The 17,707-nt window shown below is 32.2% G+C and overlaps 10 protein-coding genes across 10 annotated transcripts; 6 read left to right on the top strand and 4 right to left on the bottom strand.

Annotated features, from left to right (window-relative positions):
• Positions 1–182: 182 nt before the first annotated feature.
• Positions 183–2,222, top strand: DFA_10152 (uncharacterized protein; the record flags this gene model as incomplete). Its single annotated transcript, XM_004351986.1, has 4 exons — positions 183–405; positions 477–1,360; positions 1,452–1,655; positions 1,683–2,222. The coding sequence occupies 4 exons, from the start codon at positions 183–185 to the stop codon at positions 2,220–2,222; spliced, it is 1,851 nt and encodes a 616-aa protein (XP_004352038.1).
• A 115-nt stretch (positions 2,223–2,337) lies between these two features.
• On the bottom strand, positions 2,338–2,979 carry DFA_10151 (uncharacterized protein; the record flags this gene model as incomplete). The annotated part of the gene is made up of 2 exons (XM_004351985.1): positions 2,338–2,822; positions 2,865–2,979. The coding sequence occupies 2 exons, from the start codon at positions 2,977–2,979 to the stop codon at positions 2,338–2,340; spliced, it is 600 nt and encodes a 199-aa protein (XP_004352037.1).
• Positions 2,980–3,485: 506 nt separating this feature from the next.
• dng1 (PHD zinc finger-containing protein) lies at positions 3,486–4,491 on the top strand (the record flags this gene model as incomplete). Its single annotated transcript, XM_004351984.1, has 5 exons — positions 3,486–3,597; positions 3,693–3,871; positions 3,948–4,029; positions 4,113–4,324; positions 4,390–4,491. The coding sequence occupies 5 exons, from the start codon at positions 3,486–3,488 to the stop codon at positions 4,489–4,491; spliced, it is 687 nt and encodes a 228-aa protein (XP_004352036.1).
• Positions 4,492–4,762: 271 nt separating this feature from the next.
• DFA_10149 (uncharacterized protein) lies at positions 4,763–5,092 on the top strand (the record flags this gene model as incomplete). Its single annotated transcript, XM_004351983.1, has 1 exon — positions 4,763–5,092. One exon carries the CDS (start codon positions 4,763–4,765, stop codon positions 5,090–5,092), a length of 330 nt encoding a protein of 109 aa, XP_004352035.1.
• A 257-nt stretch (positions 5,093–5,349) lies between these two features.
• On the bottom strand, positions 5,350–8,049 carry cpsf2 (beta-lactamase domain-containing protein; the record flags this gene model as incomplete). Its single annotated transcript, XM_004351982.1, has 7 exons — positions 5,350–5,799; positions 5,872–5,904; positions 5,926–6,150; positions 6,231–6,455; positions 6,524–6,962; positions 7,045–7,827; positions 7,898–8,049. The coding sequence occupies 7 exons, from the start codon at positions 8,047–8,049 to the stop codon at positions 5,350–5,352; spliced, it is 2,307 nt and encodes a 768-aa protein (XP_004352034.1).
• Positions 8,050–9,001: 952 nt separating this feature from the next.
• Positions 9,002–10,234, top strand: DFA_10147 (uncharacterized protein; the record flags this gene model as incomplete). The annotated part of the gene is made up of 2 exons (XM_004351981.1): positions 9,002–9,361; positions 9,518–10,234. 2 exons carry the CDS (start codon positions 9,002–9,004, stop codon positions 10,232–10,234), a joined length of 1,077 nt encoding a protein of 358 aa, XP_004352033.1.
• Positions 10,235–10,632: 398 nt separating this feature from the next.
• yipf5 (Yip1 domain-containing protein) lies at positions 10,633–11,592 on the top strand (the record flags this gene model as incomplete). The annotated part of the gene is made up of 4 exons (XM_004351980.1): positions 10,633–10,822; positions 10,926–11,071; positions 11,166–11,347; positions 11,430–11,592. 4 exons carry the CDS (start codon positions 10,633–10,635, stop codon positions 11,590–11,592), a joined length of 681 nt encoding a protein of 226 aa, XP_004352032.1.
• A 134-nt stretch (positions 11,593–11,726) lies between these two features.
• Positions 11,727–11,954, bottom strand: DFA_10145 (uncharacterized protein; the record flags this gene model as incomplete). Its single annotated transcript, XM_004351979.1, has 1 exon — positions 11,727–11,954. The coding sequence occupies one exon, from the start codon at positions 11,952–11,954 to the stop codon at positions 11,727–11,729; it is 228 nt and encodes a 75-aa protein (XP_004352031.1).
• Positions 11,955–12,652: 698 nt separating this feature from the next.
• Positions 12,653–15,165, bottom strand: DFA_10144 (calponin domain-containing protein; the record flags this gene model as incomplete). The annotated part of the gene is made up of 3 exons (XM_004351978.1): positions 12,653–14,669; positions 14,784–14,988; positions 15,060–15,165. The coding sequence occupies 3 exons, from the start codon at positions 15,163–15,165 to the stop codon at positions 12,653–12,655; spliced, it is 2,328 nt and encodes a 775-aa protein (XP_004352030.1).
• Positions 15,166–16,981: 1,816 nt separating this feature from the next.
• Positions 16,982–17,390, top strand: DFA_10143 (uncharacterized protein; the record flags this gene model as incomplete). Its single annotated transcript, XM_004351977.1, has 3 exons — positions 16,982–16,988; positions 17,079–17,175; positions 17,285–17,390. 3 exons carry the CDS (start codon positions 16,982–16,984, stop codon positions 17,388–17,390), a joined length of 210 nt encoding a protein of 69 aa, XP_004352029.1.
• Positions 17,391–17,707: the final 317 nt, after the last annotated feature.

Here is a 17,707-nt window from a genome sequence, read left to right as displayed (position 1 = left end):
AGATAGATAGATAGATTATAATGTCAAGTAAACCAAATTTCGGGATTGTGCTATTAGCACAAGGAATGTCTGTGGTTGGTGATAGCTTTGGACAGAGATGTAGCAGAGTCAACTTTAAGCACAGCCCTAGACACATGATGATAGGGTTGTGTCTGATGACTGCACTGCAGATGTTTATCATTATGGGTATACTACAACTAGCATTGCCTACATCGATATCAGGTGCCATCTATATCGACAATCTAAAGGTACCTTGCTACAAAGAGACCGATATACAAGGAAAGATTGAAAACTGTACACCTGCCAATTGCACAGTCGTCGAATGTAAATCACAAGGACCATTCTCAATGTTTCAATCAATTGCTTTACATCCATTTCTGCTTGTTAATGGTTTAGTTAATATTAGTAAGAACAAAATTTGATCAAGAATAAGAAGAATGTATCAATACTTAGTTTTCTTTTTTGAATTTTTCTAGTTTATTATAATGGAGAAGTAATGTTGTATAAAGAACCATTAGGATTATTATTCCTTGTCATATCGGCATTATCATCAACGTTTTTAATTAATCCTTTGAACAAGTTGTTTGGTGAGCCTATTAATCAACCTATTCCACCACTCATCTATTTATTTGGTATTGCTGGATCTCTACTAAGCGTCATTGAAGTGACACCCAAGAAAGAGGTAGCTGGCAAAAAGGAATGGTTTAGCTTTCTCTATGGAAAAAAGGATCAACATGAACAAATAGAGGATCAACAACAAAAAGAAGGTGAAATTGCAGAAGATAAGAAATTAATAGATGAAGAAAATCAAATCAATCAATATGACAGTAATAATCAAAATAATAATAATAATAATATAAGAGGTGGAAACAAATTAAATCATCGTATAAATGAAAGTGATACTAGTAGTATTGATAGTCCAGACACAATGATTTCACCAATACTACAACAACAAGAAAAAGATCATCTTATTCCAAAAGAAGAAGAAGAAGAGTCGAATCAAAACAACAAACAAGATTGGAAAACAAAAGTTATACCATTATTTGCAAGAAGTTTAAGAGTATTTATACCAATGATTCTATTATCAGTTGCTAATGGATTGTGGATGGAAACCTCTTTATATTATGACAATCAATTCCGTGTCAATGCATATGGTTACAATTCAATCGATCAAATTCTCCTTCCATTCTATTTATTCTTTTTCATGTTGGTCATTGATCTTATCAAACCTCTCAAACACCTCTTACTCCCAGAACAAGATTCCAAAGAAACACTCTGGGAAGCTGTTAAAGCCACTTGGAAAGAAACTAATCTTGTAACATTATTCTTTTATCGTTTACTTATTAATGCTCGTGCAATTGTATGTAAATTATAATAGAGAAATATAAATCAAAGATTATTTATTTTATTTTAATCAAATCAAAATCTAATCTTTTCTCTCTCTATTATAGATTTATTTTTATTTGGCTATACAGTATGATTTAACACTTGTATATTTAGAGTTAACATTGACACGTGTAGTATTAAATTGGTTGGGTGCTTTTGTATTAAACTTGGTCATTCCAAAGTTTATTAAAGCTACTTATGAAGAACGAAGAAAGACATTCTATCCAGTCAACCTTTTATTAAAATTATTTGGTAGTATAGGTGTAGTTGTTAGTTTAATCATTCTAAATAAATAGCCAGTAATAGTAATAGCTCCAGTAAACAATCTATCAATCATGAACTCTGCCAATCAAATTTATCCAATTGACAATCAAATGAATGGTTTCGATATGACTTGGATTGAATTATTGATGATGGAAATTAATGCATTGCATCAAAAATTGACAAAACTAAAAGATTTAAAGGAATTAAAGTATAAATTGGCGGTACCCAAATGCAAAGAAACTTTGAATCACCTTTATGAAGATGTCAATATAATTGAAAGGAGAATCAAGAAAAGGGAACTATCAATATTGTCAGAGGTATCATTTCAATTTGAAAAAGCAGTTTTTAGATTTATATTTGGAAAGGATACAAGACTCCACAACTTGAGTTTATTATTCTTGGATGGTTTTGAATTTGAACCAAAACAAATGTTGGAATGGGAAACATTAAAAAAACAAATCAATTGGAATATGAATGTACATCAAGAATTTATAGATTTAATAGACCTTGGATTTACTTCTTTGATACTTCTCAAATTACAGATTATTCCCTTGTCAACAAAGAATACTTGATTCATCTCTATCTGAAAAATTCAAAAAAGTATTTGGAATATTTTAATGGTCAAACTTTATTTGTTCAACTATAGTAGATTAGATTAATACATTGAAAAAAGATATTATTATCTTTTTATTTAGTTATATTATAAAATTTACAATCGATTGGTTGACCTCTAATGACCAAAGGTTGAGAGTATTGATATTTCATTCCAATCTTTTGGAATACTCTTTCCGATCCAATATTGTGGCTCATACAAGAAGCCCACAAACAAGAAATATTGAGTGTGTTGAATACAAAGTCGACAATGACCAATGATGCCTCGGTGGCATACCCATTGTTCCAATAGGGTGAACCAATCCAATACCCCAACTTTAATATATTTGTACCATTATAAATATCACTCATTATTGATATTACACCTATTATTTTACTTTTTGTTGGACCTTGTTCAATTAATTTAATGGCCAATGTCATATCTGTACCTGTTGACCATGCCTTTTGTTGTGATGCAATCCAACTTTTTGAAGCACCTGTTGGATAAGGATGAGGAATAAATTGAGTAGTCATTGCCACCTTTGCATCACCAGCCAATTCTTCTATTGTCTCCCATTCCTCTTTATTAAATGATTCGTCCCTCCAAGATGTCTTCGTCGTACCATCTTCTTCTTGATTCAAAGCTTTGGTTGCATCAAAGGTGAATGGTTCCAACAAAAGTCTCTTTGTTTTGAATGTTGGAGTTGTTTGATTTTGATTTGCGTATGATTGAAACATTATCTTTTTTTAAATGTATATAATTACACTGTTATAATGTTCTATTTGTTTGTGATAATATGAATGAATGAAATATTAATAAGAATAGACCTAATTTAATTGATATCTTGATGATGTCAGGATATTATTATCATTGCGAAATTTTTTGGAATAAGAGCAACAACATAAATTTATTTTGATCTTTTATCATGTATATAATATCTTTCTTTAGAATATATTCTATTCCATCGGTGATAAACTTTTAAGAAATGTATAAAATGTAGTAGTAGTAGTAATACTAATGAATGGTAAACATTGAAGTTTTGAAGATCAGTTGGGAGGGAAAAAAAAAAAAAAAGAATTAAATTAATGAATTTTAAGTACTTGTTCTCTTTAATGAATGAGAAGAATCATTATCTTTACTAATATTAATATGATATAATAATAATAAAAGTATTCAATATAATATACTTTTACCTGTAAATAATAACAAAACAATATAATATACATATATACATACATACAAAATGCAAGGTCAGGGAACATATCTTGAAAACTATTTGGAGAGTATCTCTACAGCTCCAACAGAATTAAATAGATCTTTAGCATTAATAAAAGAACTAGATTATAGATCAGGAGGTATGTTGAATCTTATCTTTCAAAAAAACCATTACATTAACTAACACAGACATACTATTACTATTTCGATGTTGTTGATGAATTCGATTCAATAGAGGTCGTAGACAAGATAGAGACATTAAAAGCAAATCTATTGGCAACAACACCTTCAGGTCGAAAAGCAGCACAAGAACTATTGAATGAAAAGAGTTCAAAGTCTCTAAAGAATGATATAAAGATGATACTAGAGTATGCAGATGAAAAAGTGGAATTATCAAATCAGTCATATGAACTTGTAAGTATTGGTGTGGAATAAATATAACTACATGTGAAACAATGTATACTAATGCGGAATGTTTGATTATTAAAAGATTGATAGATATATTAGAAAATTGGATACAGAACTTAAAAAATTTGAAACAGAGATTGAAGAAGCTGAAGATGATAAGAAAAGTTTGTATCAAAATATATATCTGCTGAAAAGATGGTGAATATAATTATTATTAACCAATCTATTTATTCATGTTTAAAAATAGAGAAAAAATCATCTATTACAGCAGATACTCCAAAGAAAGGAAAATCATCTTCTACGCTTAGCCGTAAAAAATCACAAGCAGAAATTGTTATTCCAGATCCAAAGATGGCAAGTTCAAGTGAGTTGGACATGGCAATCGATCCAAATGAACCAACTTATTGTATTTGTGGACGTGTATCTTTTGGTGAAATGATTGAATGTGAAAGTTCTGGAGTATGTATCAAACAAATGATAAGCCATCCAAAAACAAACCTTATTAATAATTTCTATTTTATTAGTGTAAGATTGAATGGTTCCATTTTGAATGTGTTGGACTTACTCAACCACCCAAAGGTAAATGGTATTGCCCAGATTGTACAAAAAAGAGATCACTTAAATAATATTAATAATATTAATAATTATAATAAATGGGATTTACTTCTTGATGCGCTATTTATTACTTGTATAATAATTAATGAATGAATGAATCTACTGATTGATCCATGTTACACCTTCCACTAATATTGTTATTCTTTTCTGGTTGAGAAAAACAAAAAATATCAAAAAATCGATTTGTACTTTTCAAAGCGAAAGTGTTTGATCAGACGAAAGATTGCTGATCATTCATTGCATAGGTCTTTTTTTTCCTTAATAACAATAGACATAAATAAAATGAACAATATTAGTAGAGCAATATTTAGAACGATATCGAAAAATAGTAGCAGCGGTTGTATCACGAGAGCAACGTTTAGCACATCATGTATAAATAGCAATAGTTTCAACAACAACACGACATCATCGACATTTACATCGACAACATCGTTACCATCGTTATTATCATCATCTACAGCTGCATTGACAAATGGTGGAAACAACAATTCAAATATTAAAAGAACCAATAATAGAACAATCAACTCTTTACCATTCTTGTTTGAATGTTTTGGTATGAGAAACTCTAAAACGACGAAAAGAGAGAGATATAAAACAAGGGAATCATATTAATTATCATTATTCACATTTATTTAGCGAGTTTAGGGGACGATGATGGTACATAATGAAGGGTGGAATCACTTTTAATATGATGATGATTCGATGTCCTTACCCTAAGAGGAATAAAACGATTATATAAACACTTTTTCAAAAAACAACATTATAATAGTAGTAGTAGTAGGAGGAGCAATATAATAATAATATTCACTTGGTTGATTTATTATTATATCATTATTATTATTTTTGGTTGGTTGGACATCTTGGATGCTTTATAATATCTTGAATTGACTATATAATAATTCCTTGACCAAATAATATTCTTCAGACATGACACCATCGATATTTATACAAGAATTTCCATCGACCTCTTCACGCCACAGATAAACCAAACCATTACATGAAAGGATACCCTTATCGAATTGAACTTGGAATCCTTCTCGTGTCAATACATCCTTAAACTCTGATAATTTGACATCACCAACAAACGATACATTGTGTCCTTTTGATTCTTCCACTGGCATAATATCCAACAATGGTATGATTTTCTTTTCCTTTGGTTGTACAACTGTCAATGCCTTGCTATCATTTGTTGTAGTAATCGCTGTTGATGTAGTTGGGCTAGTAATAGCAAGTGGAGTAGCTGCATTAGTTGCTCCATTTAATATTATATCTTCAATATGAACTTTAGCTTCAATATATGCAATTTCATAATCCATAAGCTAAAATAATAATAATATTAATGTCAATAATTATAATGATTTCTGTTTGATCTATTTTTTGTTTCTACATACTTTTGAAGTATTTAATGATTTAATTAAAGAATCCTTTAATATAATTTTATATACATGAGTTTCAGAGGTAAGATCGATTTGATTACTGATTGCTGGTGAAAATAATCCTTTGACACGCAAACTCTTTTTAGCAAAATCCAACAATTCATCGACACATTGTTGATTACCTCTAACCAGAATCAAATTGGTTGGTGCAATTTTTTGAATAATTGTTTTTAATGATTGACCATCAGAACATCCTTGATAATCAAATCTTGTTACTGAACAATTAACTTTTACCTAAAAATATATAATAATAAATAAATAAATAAGTATTTTGAAATAATATGATTCATATTTCTTTCTTTTCTTTTCTTTACCATTGTATTAAAAGTGACTATTTTCTTTGGTTTTGTTTCTTCTTCTTCTTGTTTATTTTCTTCTTCCATTACTACATCATCCTTCATTTCCTTGTCTTTTTGATCCTTTAATTCCTTGGCAATGTTTAATAATTCTTCATCTTGTTCACCATATTCATCCCATTTTACAATTGGTTCTGTAAATGGAAACATTGGAATATAATGTTCATTTATAAAATCTGATCTCTAAATATAAATAAATAATGTATTTTAGTATTTATATTTTTGTTTTTAATATTTGTTTGTTTACTTACATGCATATCAAATCTATTTAGGAGAGGATTTTTTTTTGTAATTAATTCTTCTTGATCATCAACATCCATTCTTTCTTTTCGATTTGCTTTTTCCTCTTGTAAACGTTTTTCTTCTTCCAATCTTTTTTCTTCATCTTTTTTTCTTTGGATGGTTTCTTCGTATTCTCGAAGTTCCTCGCCCTCCAATTCCACACGTTTTCCATGTGTCACTTGTATAGAGTCAATGCCAGATTGACATTTTGATAGTTGGTCTCCCAATGTTCCCTCGTCCATGTTGTCGGTCAACATGACCATATTTTTGGGATCATTTGCCCATTGAATAAATAAATCTTTTGCAAATCCAGTTTCCAAATCTTTTGAACTTGCCAAAACAACATAATTTCTTGTTAAATTTGGTAATTCTTCCAATTGTTTAAATGAATTACAAATTTTAATATTTCTACAAATTAAAAAGAAAGAAAAAAATTAATAAATGTTATTTATCTCTTTTTCTTTTGTTCTTTTGTTCTTTATCTATTTACCTAAAATTAAATATATTTTCATTTTTTTGTTCAAATTTACTAGATGCAGCAGTAGACATGAATTCTAATTGAGACTTTGCAAACTCTCTTACATAGTAGGTGACACTGTTGAAAAATACGACTGAATAGGCCGACCCCAGTCTATGCTGCGACCAGTACTGGTCGATGGTGAGGAGGAGCTCGAGAACACGTCCGGCAGTATCGGTAGCCACCAAAATGTTGCCACCGTCTCGAAGCGACTTGCGTAGCTGTGCCAACATGGCTGTATCCTTGTCTGCCTTTTTCTGAGGTGGAGGATCCAAAATGTGAAGTGCGTCGGTGATCAAATGAGTGGGCTTGGCCAACTCGGGTGAAAGAAGACCATTCTGAAGGAACCCTTCAAGATGGGATTCACGACGATGGTTAATATCGACGGCATAGACAATGACATCGCTCTCTTTGGCAATACGCCATACCGACCCACCCACCATATGACCGGCTAGATACGGGGTGATAATGATGCCGTCGCTATCGGGTATCTCGTAGTGCTGTGAATAGGAGAGTTCTTTGAATCGAGATTGATCAAAGCACATATCGACCTCGTCAAGATCGAATCGATCAAATTCCTCTTGTGCCATTCTACTCGTGTACAAGTCATACATAAAGATTTGACCCATCTTGTGAATTGGTGTAGTCCCATATATCTTTCCTGTCAATCCCAACTTGCCAATTGCATATGGTAACGCTCCAATATGTTCTGTATCTGGATAAGTTAATAATATTGCATCTACTTTATTTGCCACTCTAAAAGTAATATAATATACATTAGCGTCAATGATCGTCATACTTATCTATCTTTGTTTGTTTTACATACTTTTTCAATTCATCTAATAGTGATATATCCAACTTTGCATTCCATCCACAATCTAATAGTATACAAAAGTTATCAATCTCTAGTAGATAACATGGTGGAGTTATTTGTCCTGCTCCGCCACACAGTGGTGTAAACTTGATCACTGATGTCATCTTGCTCTATCAATCAATCGAATCTATACTAATCGTTTGTCGCTATAATTCCTACTATGAAATGAACTGTAGTAGGTGGTGTAGTAGTGAATGATGGTGATGATGATGATGATGATCAATCTGCAGGTTCAACAATGAAGAGACAATAATGAAAGAATTTAACACTCACAGTCAAGTACTTCATTCATTCATCACAAGGTTTTTAATTTTTAGTGTGTTTTTCAAAGTTAAAAGTCGCTTATTAATGTTGGTGGTCTGTTTGGGAACCATCATTCATTATTTACTTTTCATTCATGTGTTAGAGGAGATTGTATCTCTGTCTCTTCATATTCCCCCCTCTTTTAAACATTAATATGTTTACTATTATCGTAGTAGCGACACTAAAGATGTAGATATATATATATTTAAAAGTGGTTTATTTGAAATGAAATGAATGATTTCATCAGATGGTTTGGTTCATTCATAGGATGGGATAGGGCGTCTAGATGAGACGAGACTATGCTTATCTATCAAGCAACTTGTTTATTCAATTAAAAAGGGTTGCTTGGGGAATAATAATGGGGGATGGTCAACGGTTGGAGAGAAGAAACAATGTATACACTCGCATCAATAGAGGGACCCTCCCCACCCCTCTCTTTATTACCTATCTACACGCGCTTCGCTAGACTACATTCATTGGAGAATAAGTATAATACTTAGTAGTCACACTACTACATGTTTATTGGATAATTACAGGTGCTCGACGTCGATGCACCCAACCCGGCTAATTTAAAGGTATGCCATATTGGACACCGAGGGTGGGTGATGGTAGGACCATACCTTCCTATGACTGCTATAGTAGTAGTAGTATTGTCGACAAACAGTACAGTGCACAATCATTTGATATCTTTATCTCCATCTAATCACCAACCAAATAATATAGTATATAACCTATAGTATATATCTTATTACAATGATGATGTTTTCAAATCAACAACCAATCATTTCAACATCAGTTGCTAGTAATAATATTATAATTCCATCTAAAAATAGTAATACTATTATTAATAATAATAATAAGAATAATAATCTTAATCTTAATCTTAATAGATTTATATTAAGAGAATTTAAAAGTGAACAAGATATGGAAGCAATTACAACAATTCCAAGATTACCACAATCTTATAATTTCAATTTGTTGGAGGGGATGTCTCACCCCATCGATTATTCCATCCGTCCGTCGTTGACCAAGTTTTCCAAGGTGGTGGTAGCCGAAGACCGAGACCGTCGTCAGACTATTGGGGCCTACGCCTGCAACATCAAGGATGTGATTGTGTGTGGCCAGATCAAGACTCTCTACTATATGTTTGACATTAATGTGCATCCCGAGTACCGCGGTCACTCCATTTCCAACATGTTTTTTAGAAACATGCATCAGATGGTTGTGCAAGACCAACGCCCCAACCTATTGGTACTATCAACCTCCAAGAACAACGTACCCATCACAAAGGCAACATCAAACTTTGAAATGTATCCTCAATACGATCAATGCCAAATGGCATGGAAACTTGATCATCAAGTTCGTGTCATTCCATTGAACTCCAACACTTATTTGCAAGCACCACGTGTCACCAAGATCTATCACAATCAAGAGATTAAAGAACGTTGGACCAATGCATTCCAACAGTACAACTTTATTCCCTCTGATTTTGGACATATCCTTCAAGACAATGAAAAGTATTTAGAGTCGACCTATGTAGCCACTGCCACCACTGTAGATGGATATTTATACGAAGCATCGATATCAGTTTGGAATCAAGACCTAATCTTTACACTCAAGAATCGTTTGCAACAGGTACAAAGACATCGTCAACTCTTTTGTTGCTATTCGATTGGTCAAGACAAGGAGCAGAGTGACACACTCTTTCAATTCCTTTTACAACATGTTCATAATGAACTCTATTCTCAAGGCATCAACTATGTTTTTGCAGGTTTCTCAATGACCGATCCCATCCGATGCCATTTCCCGTTGTTGCCAGGTATCAAAACATTGGAATTCACCTCTATCGGTCGTTTCTCAACCACCTCGGAGCTCAATCAATTCAAATCTCAATCTCAATTACCAATTTGGAATGATCCTCGTGATTATGGAATTTTAATGTTATATCCTGAAACTAATATTAACAACAATATTTCAAAACTTTAAAAGAGAAAGAAAGAAATATGATAGTTAAATGAAATGGTTTTATTTATTTATTTATTTATTTATTTATTTATTCTATTTAATTTTATTTATTTATTTAATAAATTGTAACATATATTTATTTTTAAAAAAAACAATTACCTTTTATTATTAATATATGTATTATGGTTGTGAGTCACCAAAAAAGAGTTTATTACATTCACAAGTCCAAAATAAAACTTTTTTTTTACTCTGTCCCTCTTCATAAAACTTTTGATTTCACAAGACATTCAAAGAGCTGCTAGTTCACGAATCTTTAAATAGTTAGTTAGACGACAAAGCATATATAGTAGAGTATAGTAGAGTATAATATAGTAAACATTTGTATAATAGAATATAATATAAAGAGATAGATAGAGAGAATGAGTGGTATGGAATTTTTCCCAAATCAATACGCATATGATAACTCTGGTCAACAGAGTAACAACAACAATCATAACAACAACAACAATGCATCACCCTATGGCAATGTATCATATGGTAATATGGGCAATATGAATAGATCTACACCATCAGGTGATTCATTTGATGATGAATTACCATTACTTGAAGGTATACAATAGATAGATAGAATGAAAACAACTAGATGATCATTGATCTTCACTACTCTTTATATATATAGATGCCTAACTCTTATTGTTTTCTATATTTATAGAATTGGGGATCAACTTTGATCATATTAGATCAAAGACATTATCAGTATTAAACCCATTCAAGAAAATAGATTCACATATCATGGATGATACAGATTTAGGTGGACCAATATTCTTTGATTTAGTATTAGGTTTCTCTTCTTTAATGGTATGTCTATATAAATATGAATGAGTCTGTATGAATGATGAAACAAACAACATGTATTGATACATTTCTTTTAATGATCAACAAACAACAATAGAGTGGAAAAGTACAATTTGGATATATTTATGGATTAGGTTTAATTGGATGTTTGGCCATGTATGTTGTATTGAATTTAATGAGCGAAAATGGAATCGATATGTATCGTGTCGTTAGTGTATTGGGTTATTGTTTATTGCCAGTTGTTATTCTTTCTTTTGTTAGATTAATTATTGATTTGACGTATGTTTTAACCAACCAAAACCAACAAACCAATATAATGTAATGAATGTTCTAATATATATTATTTTAAAATTATTAATAGAGGAATGGTTGGATATGGATTAATATTTTTGGCAATCTTTTGGAGTACATATTCTGCGTCAAAAATGTTTGTTAAAACGCTTACAATGATAGATCAAAGAATTTTGGTTGCCTACCCAGTAGGTTTATTGTACACTGGTTTTGCTTTATTGGCTGCTTTCTAAGCAAAAGATAATCAAAAAAGTAAGATTCTTTTTTTGAACAAATGTTATAATAATAATAATAATAAATAATAATAATTTATAATACAACAAATAATAATAATAATTGATGGATGTGATGGATGTGATGGATGTGATTAATAAGCTCTATAGGAAGCAGCTACAGTTGAAGATACCATTATTGAAGTATAAAACCACCATTGTGATTTGGATTGAATATTATTAAAATGGTATGGGATCATACTTTGAAATTTAAGTTTCAAAGATGATGTAGTACGCGTACTATTTTTTCTAGTGGTTCTATTATTATTATTATCATTATTATTTTGTTCTGTTATTTTAGTATAAGTGAATTTCTTTGACATTCTAAAACAAATTAAATAATAATATTTTTTACAAACAAATAATACAATTTACAAATGATTATATGGTAATATGATGTGTATGTATACAAATCACTATAATTTTCAACTAGTTCCTATTTTATACCCATGTAATCTAAAAATAATTTTTAATGTAGTAATATCGAGATTAGTGTGATATTGATTGAATGCAATCCAAACCCAAAACACAAAATGATTGATGGTAATTTGTGGGGGGGGGGGGGGGGTTAATTCCAAGATTGAATAGTTGACACGGTGATCAACTCTCATAGATAGATCTATGATAGATAGAACAACTCTATCATTCCAAAATTTAAATCGTAAGTCTTTTTTTTATATGTTTCGTACTTTGATAAAGTATAATAATTTATTATGGTTGTGTGGTGTATATATGGTATAGTAAGGGTATGATATTACAATTAAATTGAATTAATTAAGTTTAGGGATTTGATTTGATTTGATTTGATATTTGATTGGTTGTACCCAAATGAATAGGTATAAATTCTTTTCTTATTCTTCTTTGATGATTGATTGATTGGATTGGTTGGGTTGGGTTGAAAAAATTGACTGGATTGGATTAATGGAAAATACAAAATATTATTATTATTATTATTATTTGTCTATATATTTGATTTGATTTGATTTGGTTGGATTAGATTTGGATTTCTTTCCATCTTATCTTATTGATTTTTAGCTGCCTCTCTTTTTCTTCTTCTTTCTTCTCTTTGTTCTTCAATTCTCTTTGCTTCTTCGATTAATTCCTTTTCCTTTCTTTCTCTTTCCAAACGTCTCTCTTCAGCTCTCTTTTTACGTTCTTCTTCGATACGACGTTCCTCTTCTTCGAGGTCACGACGACGTTGTTCACGGTCTTTGAGTAGAGAGGCTTCACGATTTTGTCGCTCCGATGCCTCCTTTTCATGTTCTTCCTTTTGTCGTTGTTCACGCTCGAGACGACGTTGTTTGAGTTCTTGTTCACGTTGTAATTTTTCCTTTTCTTCCTTGTCTTGTTCCTCCTTTTGTCGTTGTTCACGTTCGAGACGACGCTTGTCACGTTCAGATTCACGACCAAGTCTGTCCTTTTCTTCCCTGTCCTGTTCCTCCTTCATTCTTTGTTCACGCTCGATACGACGTTTCTCACGCTCGTTTTCACGACTTTGTCTTTCTCTTTCCTCCTTGTCAGCCTCTTCCTTGGCCTTTTGTTCACGTTCAATACGACGTTTTTCACGTTCAGCATCACGTTGTTGTCTTTCTCTCTCTTCCTTTTCCTGTTCCTCTTTTAGACGTTTCTCACGTTCAATTCGTTTTTGTTCTCTAGCGTCTGCAACCATCTCACCTTGTACAACATCATCCTTGCCAACGCTGGCAGCTGGAGAAGTTGAAGTTGATATTTTTTGTGGGGATACACTTTCTTGCAAATTCTCACGTGGAGATGCAGGTGACAATGGAGATGATACAGAGGGTGAAGGAGAGGGTGAGGATACAGATGGACTTGGAGACTTTGACTCTACTGGTGATACAGACACAGATGATGGTGAAGATGCTGGAGAAGATGAAGTTGGAGTTGGTGTCTTGTTCTTATTTTCTCTTTCTTCTTGTTCTTTTTTCTTTCTCTCTTCTCTTTCTTTTCTACGTTTTTCAAGTTCTCTTTCTTGTTCCTCCAACTCAAGTCTAATACGTTCTCTTTCCATCTCTCTCTCTGTTCTTCTAATATCTGCACCTGATGGTGGTGATACTGGTGCAACAGCAGCTGCAACCTCTTCCTTTTTGGCAGCTTCCAATTTTTCCAATCTTTCCTTTTCCACCAATCTCTCCTTTTCCAATTGTTGTTCTTTTTCCAATCTTTCCTTTTCTTTTTCTTGTTCTTGTTCTTGTTGTTGTTGTTGTTGTTGTTCCTTTTGTACTCTTTCCTTTTCCTTTTCTTGTTCTTCTTGTTCTTTTTCTTTTTGTTGAGCAATAGCGGCAGCAGCAGCAGTTGCGGAAGCGGCAGCTATAACTCTCTCCTTTTCAGCAACTCTTTCTCTTTCAGCATCTCTTTCTTGTTGTTCTCTTTGTTCTCTTTCCTTTCTTTGAGCTTCAACACGTGCAGATGCATCATCTTCTTGTTGGTTGAACTTGTTAATATCAGAGGCGAGTATTTGACCACTTGCACGTTTTCCATGGTTCCCACCAACTCTCTCCAAATGTTTCTTTTCCTTTTTATCATCTTCTTCTTGTTTACGTTTCTTTTCTTGTTCTTCCATTTCTTTAATTCTCTTTTTAAGGTCATTGTCACCACCGGACGATGAATCTGATGCACCGGACGAACCAGCAATACCAGAGTTTAATTGTCTGAATCTATAAATCTCATCCTTTTTTCTCTTGTCTTCTTCCTCTTCAAGACGTCTACGTTGACGAGCTTCTTCTTCAATTTGTTTTCTTCTCTCTGCACGTTCCTTTTCCTCTTCGGCACGTTTCTTGGCTAATTCGGGGTCTGGACCAACCTGCTTTCTCGAGGGTTTGGTGTTGGCGTTGGCAGTGGTCGATGCAGTTGGTTTCGTTTGGATGTTGGTCTTTAGACCCTTCTTTTCTCTCTCTTTGATCAATAGTTGTGTCAATTGTTCACTTGACAATTCCTGTAAACTAATTGATATTCCTTGTGCCTTTGTATGTGATGTTTCCGGTGACACTGGATACATCTTTTTAAAATGATGATATAATCTAAATAAACAATTTAAATTAAAAATTAATATATACTCTTTCTTTCTTTCTTTCTTTTTGTTTCTTTTTTTGTTTCTTTTTTTGTTTCTTTTCTTTTGTTTTAAACAAACATACTCTGATACATAAGTCATAATACTTCTACGATCTAAACCACCTGGAACCAATAAAAAGTCGGGATCCAATAAATCAGGTACACCAATTGAAGTAGCCATTTTAAATGCTAAATCTAAATTATCTCTTTTGTTGATCGCAGACAATCCATCATATTTAAATAATTTATCACCTTCGTATGAATGAACCAATGCACAAAATGCCAATCCTATAAATAATACAAATATCATGTTAGTATCCAACCATACATAATGCAATTTTGAGTAATGTATACATTACCATCACCCCAACTCTCTGAGAAATTTTGGACTTTGACACCAGCATATCCGGCTGTTCTAACTTGTGCCCATAGTAATAGAGCTTCTTGACCAGTTTTGACTGACATATTTTAATCAATATATTGTATATATATGTATATAATGTAATAAATAAACTATATATGATTAAATAAATAAATTAAATGATCTTTATAAATACTACTACTTTTGGTACTATTATTATTATTTGGAATAAGTTCTAATGAATGTTGTTGTTTAAGATGGATTGAAATAGTAGATTCTACACAAAAAAACAATCTAATCTGATGGATGGATGGATGGATGAATTAAAATGTAACCCGGTAATCGCAAATAAGTGATTATAATGAATGAATGGTCTATGATAATAATATTGCTTTGTGTACACAAATATCCTATGATATTGTTTGAAGGTAAAAAAAGAGAATGATTGATTAATTTTTGTTAATTTGAATGAAATTATATTATTTTAAAAGAGGAGCAGCATGGAGGAGAGAACCGACCAAGTGATAACATGTTGATGGTTAGGGTTAGTGATTGTTTAAACAAATTGGTGGTGGGAGTGTTTTTGTGGGTGGTGTGTGAGTGTGGGAATTGGGGACACACACATTGTGAAGAGGTGATTGGGTAGGTAATGATAGTGATAGTGATATAGTGAGAGGTGATAGGGATTGGGTTTGATGTGAGTTGTTTATGATTTAAATTTGGAATGTGACTCGTACTCCTTCTCCTAACTACTACTATAGTCGATATAATTAGATGATTTCAACCTTGTTGTTGTTGTTGTTGTAATGTTGGTTGTTGGTTTGGACAACCGTTGTCAATGTCAATGTCTCTGTTGTTGTTGTTGTTGTTTAAAACAAAAACATAATAATATTATTATCGGTTTACTCAACAATAATCCAACAACGAGATAAAAACAATAATAAACGACGGAGACATATATGATTGTTGTAATGTGGTCGCCACACACCCAATCCACACACTGTTCAATCTATATCGCGCCTTGTCATATGTAACTGTAGACTGGTTGGTTTGATTTTAACTTGTTGTTTGTGTAATGATGTATTCGTTCTACTCAGCTGCTGAAGAGTATAGAATTGCAGTATAGTTGAAGTCAATTCTGTATTGATTGCATACCTGTTATTGTTGAGATAAAATCAAAACCTTCTCTCTTTTAAAATAAATAATAAATATAAATTATATAAATAAACAAACACAAGTTTAAAGTTTAGATATATAGATAGATAGATAACAAGAAGAAAAAGGAATAAGGAAAAGTTAAAATTATAAACACAAAGAGAGAGGGACAAAAAATGAATATGCTACGGGTGGTGAAACCTCGTGACAAGAGTCTCAAAATTATTTGAAAAATGACACACGTGATGGCTTTTCGGTAAAGTCCTGCACCATACCTTGCGCAAACCAGCAGATACTAACAATTATGCAAAGACCGTAACACAGAGGTTAAATTCGAAAACAGGCAAAGATTCATTCAATTCAATGTTGTTGTGTGTAATGAATGTTGGCTGAGATACATATTTATCTCTGTGAGGACATGTAACAGGAGGTAATTGAATATTCTCCTTTTTGTTTGATAGTTTATTTGTAGATACAAATAAGACCCCCAATCATAGTTTTCAAAGTAATACTTTAGTAAGTTGGTAACAGTGTGTATACATATATATATATATGTTATATATGTAAACCCCCACAATGGCACCAATTGAGAGGGGTGGATGGGTCAGTCTGCCTTCTTTTGTTTTTCTTTTTTTTTATTTTAATTTTTTTGAAGTTGGTTCATCATTCAAGATCTTTAGTCCATCAAGCACTATAACTATTTATCACATCACATCTTCATATATAGTATTTATATATCTTCTTTATTTCACAGAGTTTTAAACAATGACGAGTAAGTATGATAGGATAGATTTAGATTGATAGATAGATGGATTGATTGGTCGATCGCTGACTTGATATTCTTTTTTGTGTGTATATATAGGAGGCAATCAAAGAGAAATCGATAGAAAGAGAGCTGAAGCTAGAAAAGCTCAAGGTCCACAAGGCAAACAAGAAGATTTCAATGTTAGAAAAGAAAGGTAAGTGTAAGAACAAAAGAAGAATGAAGAACAATGAAGAAGAAGAAGTAAGTGAGTGTTTCAAAAAACATATTGATCTTATCCAAACAAATGCATCTTCTTATTTTAGAGATAACAAGGCACTTTTAGATAAACAAAAGGCATTTAATGATAAAAAACAAGCAGAAGAAGAGGCTGCTCTTGCTGCAAAGAGAGCTGCTGCAGCCAAGAAATAGATTTGATGGACTCGATACAATCCACCAAATTTACTTCTCTCACCTCCACTCCACTCCACTCCCCTTCCCATACCCTTTCTTATTTATAAATACGTTGTTTTTGGATTATATATATAACATTTTTGGCCGCCTCAATTGGAATATCACTCTCACATTATAACAATGTGTATTGTATTTTGGTTGACAATGATGACAAAACGATCGATCTAGTTTGATAGTAAATGAATTTACAATGTACAAAAATATATTTTGATATATATATTCATTCAATCCCTTTCCCTTTCCCCTTCCCCTTTCCCCTTCCCCTTCCACCCCAA

The sequence above is a fragment of the Cavenderia fasciculata genome (assembly GCF_000203815.1).
Source record: "Cavenderia fasciculata unplaced genomic scaffold Scf_EU5ZYIE02H8LDV-5, whole genome shotgun sequence".
Classification (NCBI taxonomy): Eukaryota; Evosea; class Eumycetozoa; order Acytosteliales; family Cavenderiaceae; genus Cavenderia; species Cavenderia fasciculata.
The sequence above is the reverse complement of the archived record's forward strand: the minus strand, read 5'-3'. Positions and strand labels throughout refer to the sequence as shown.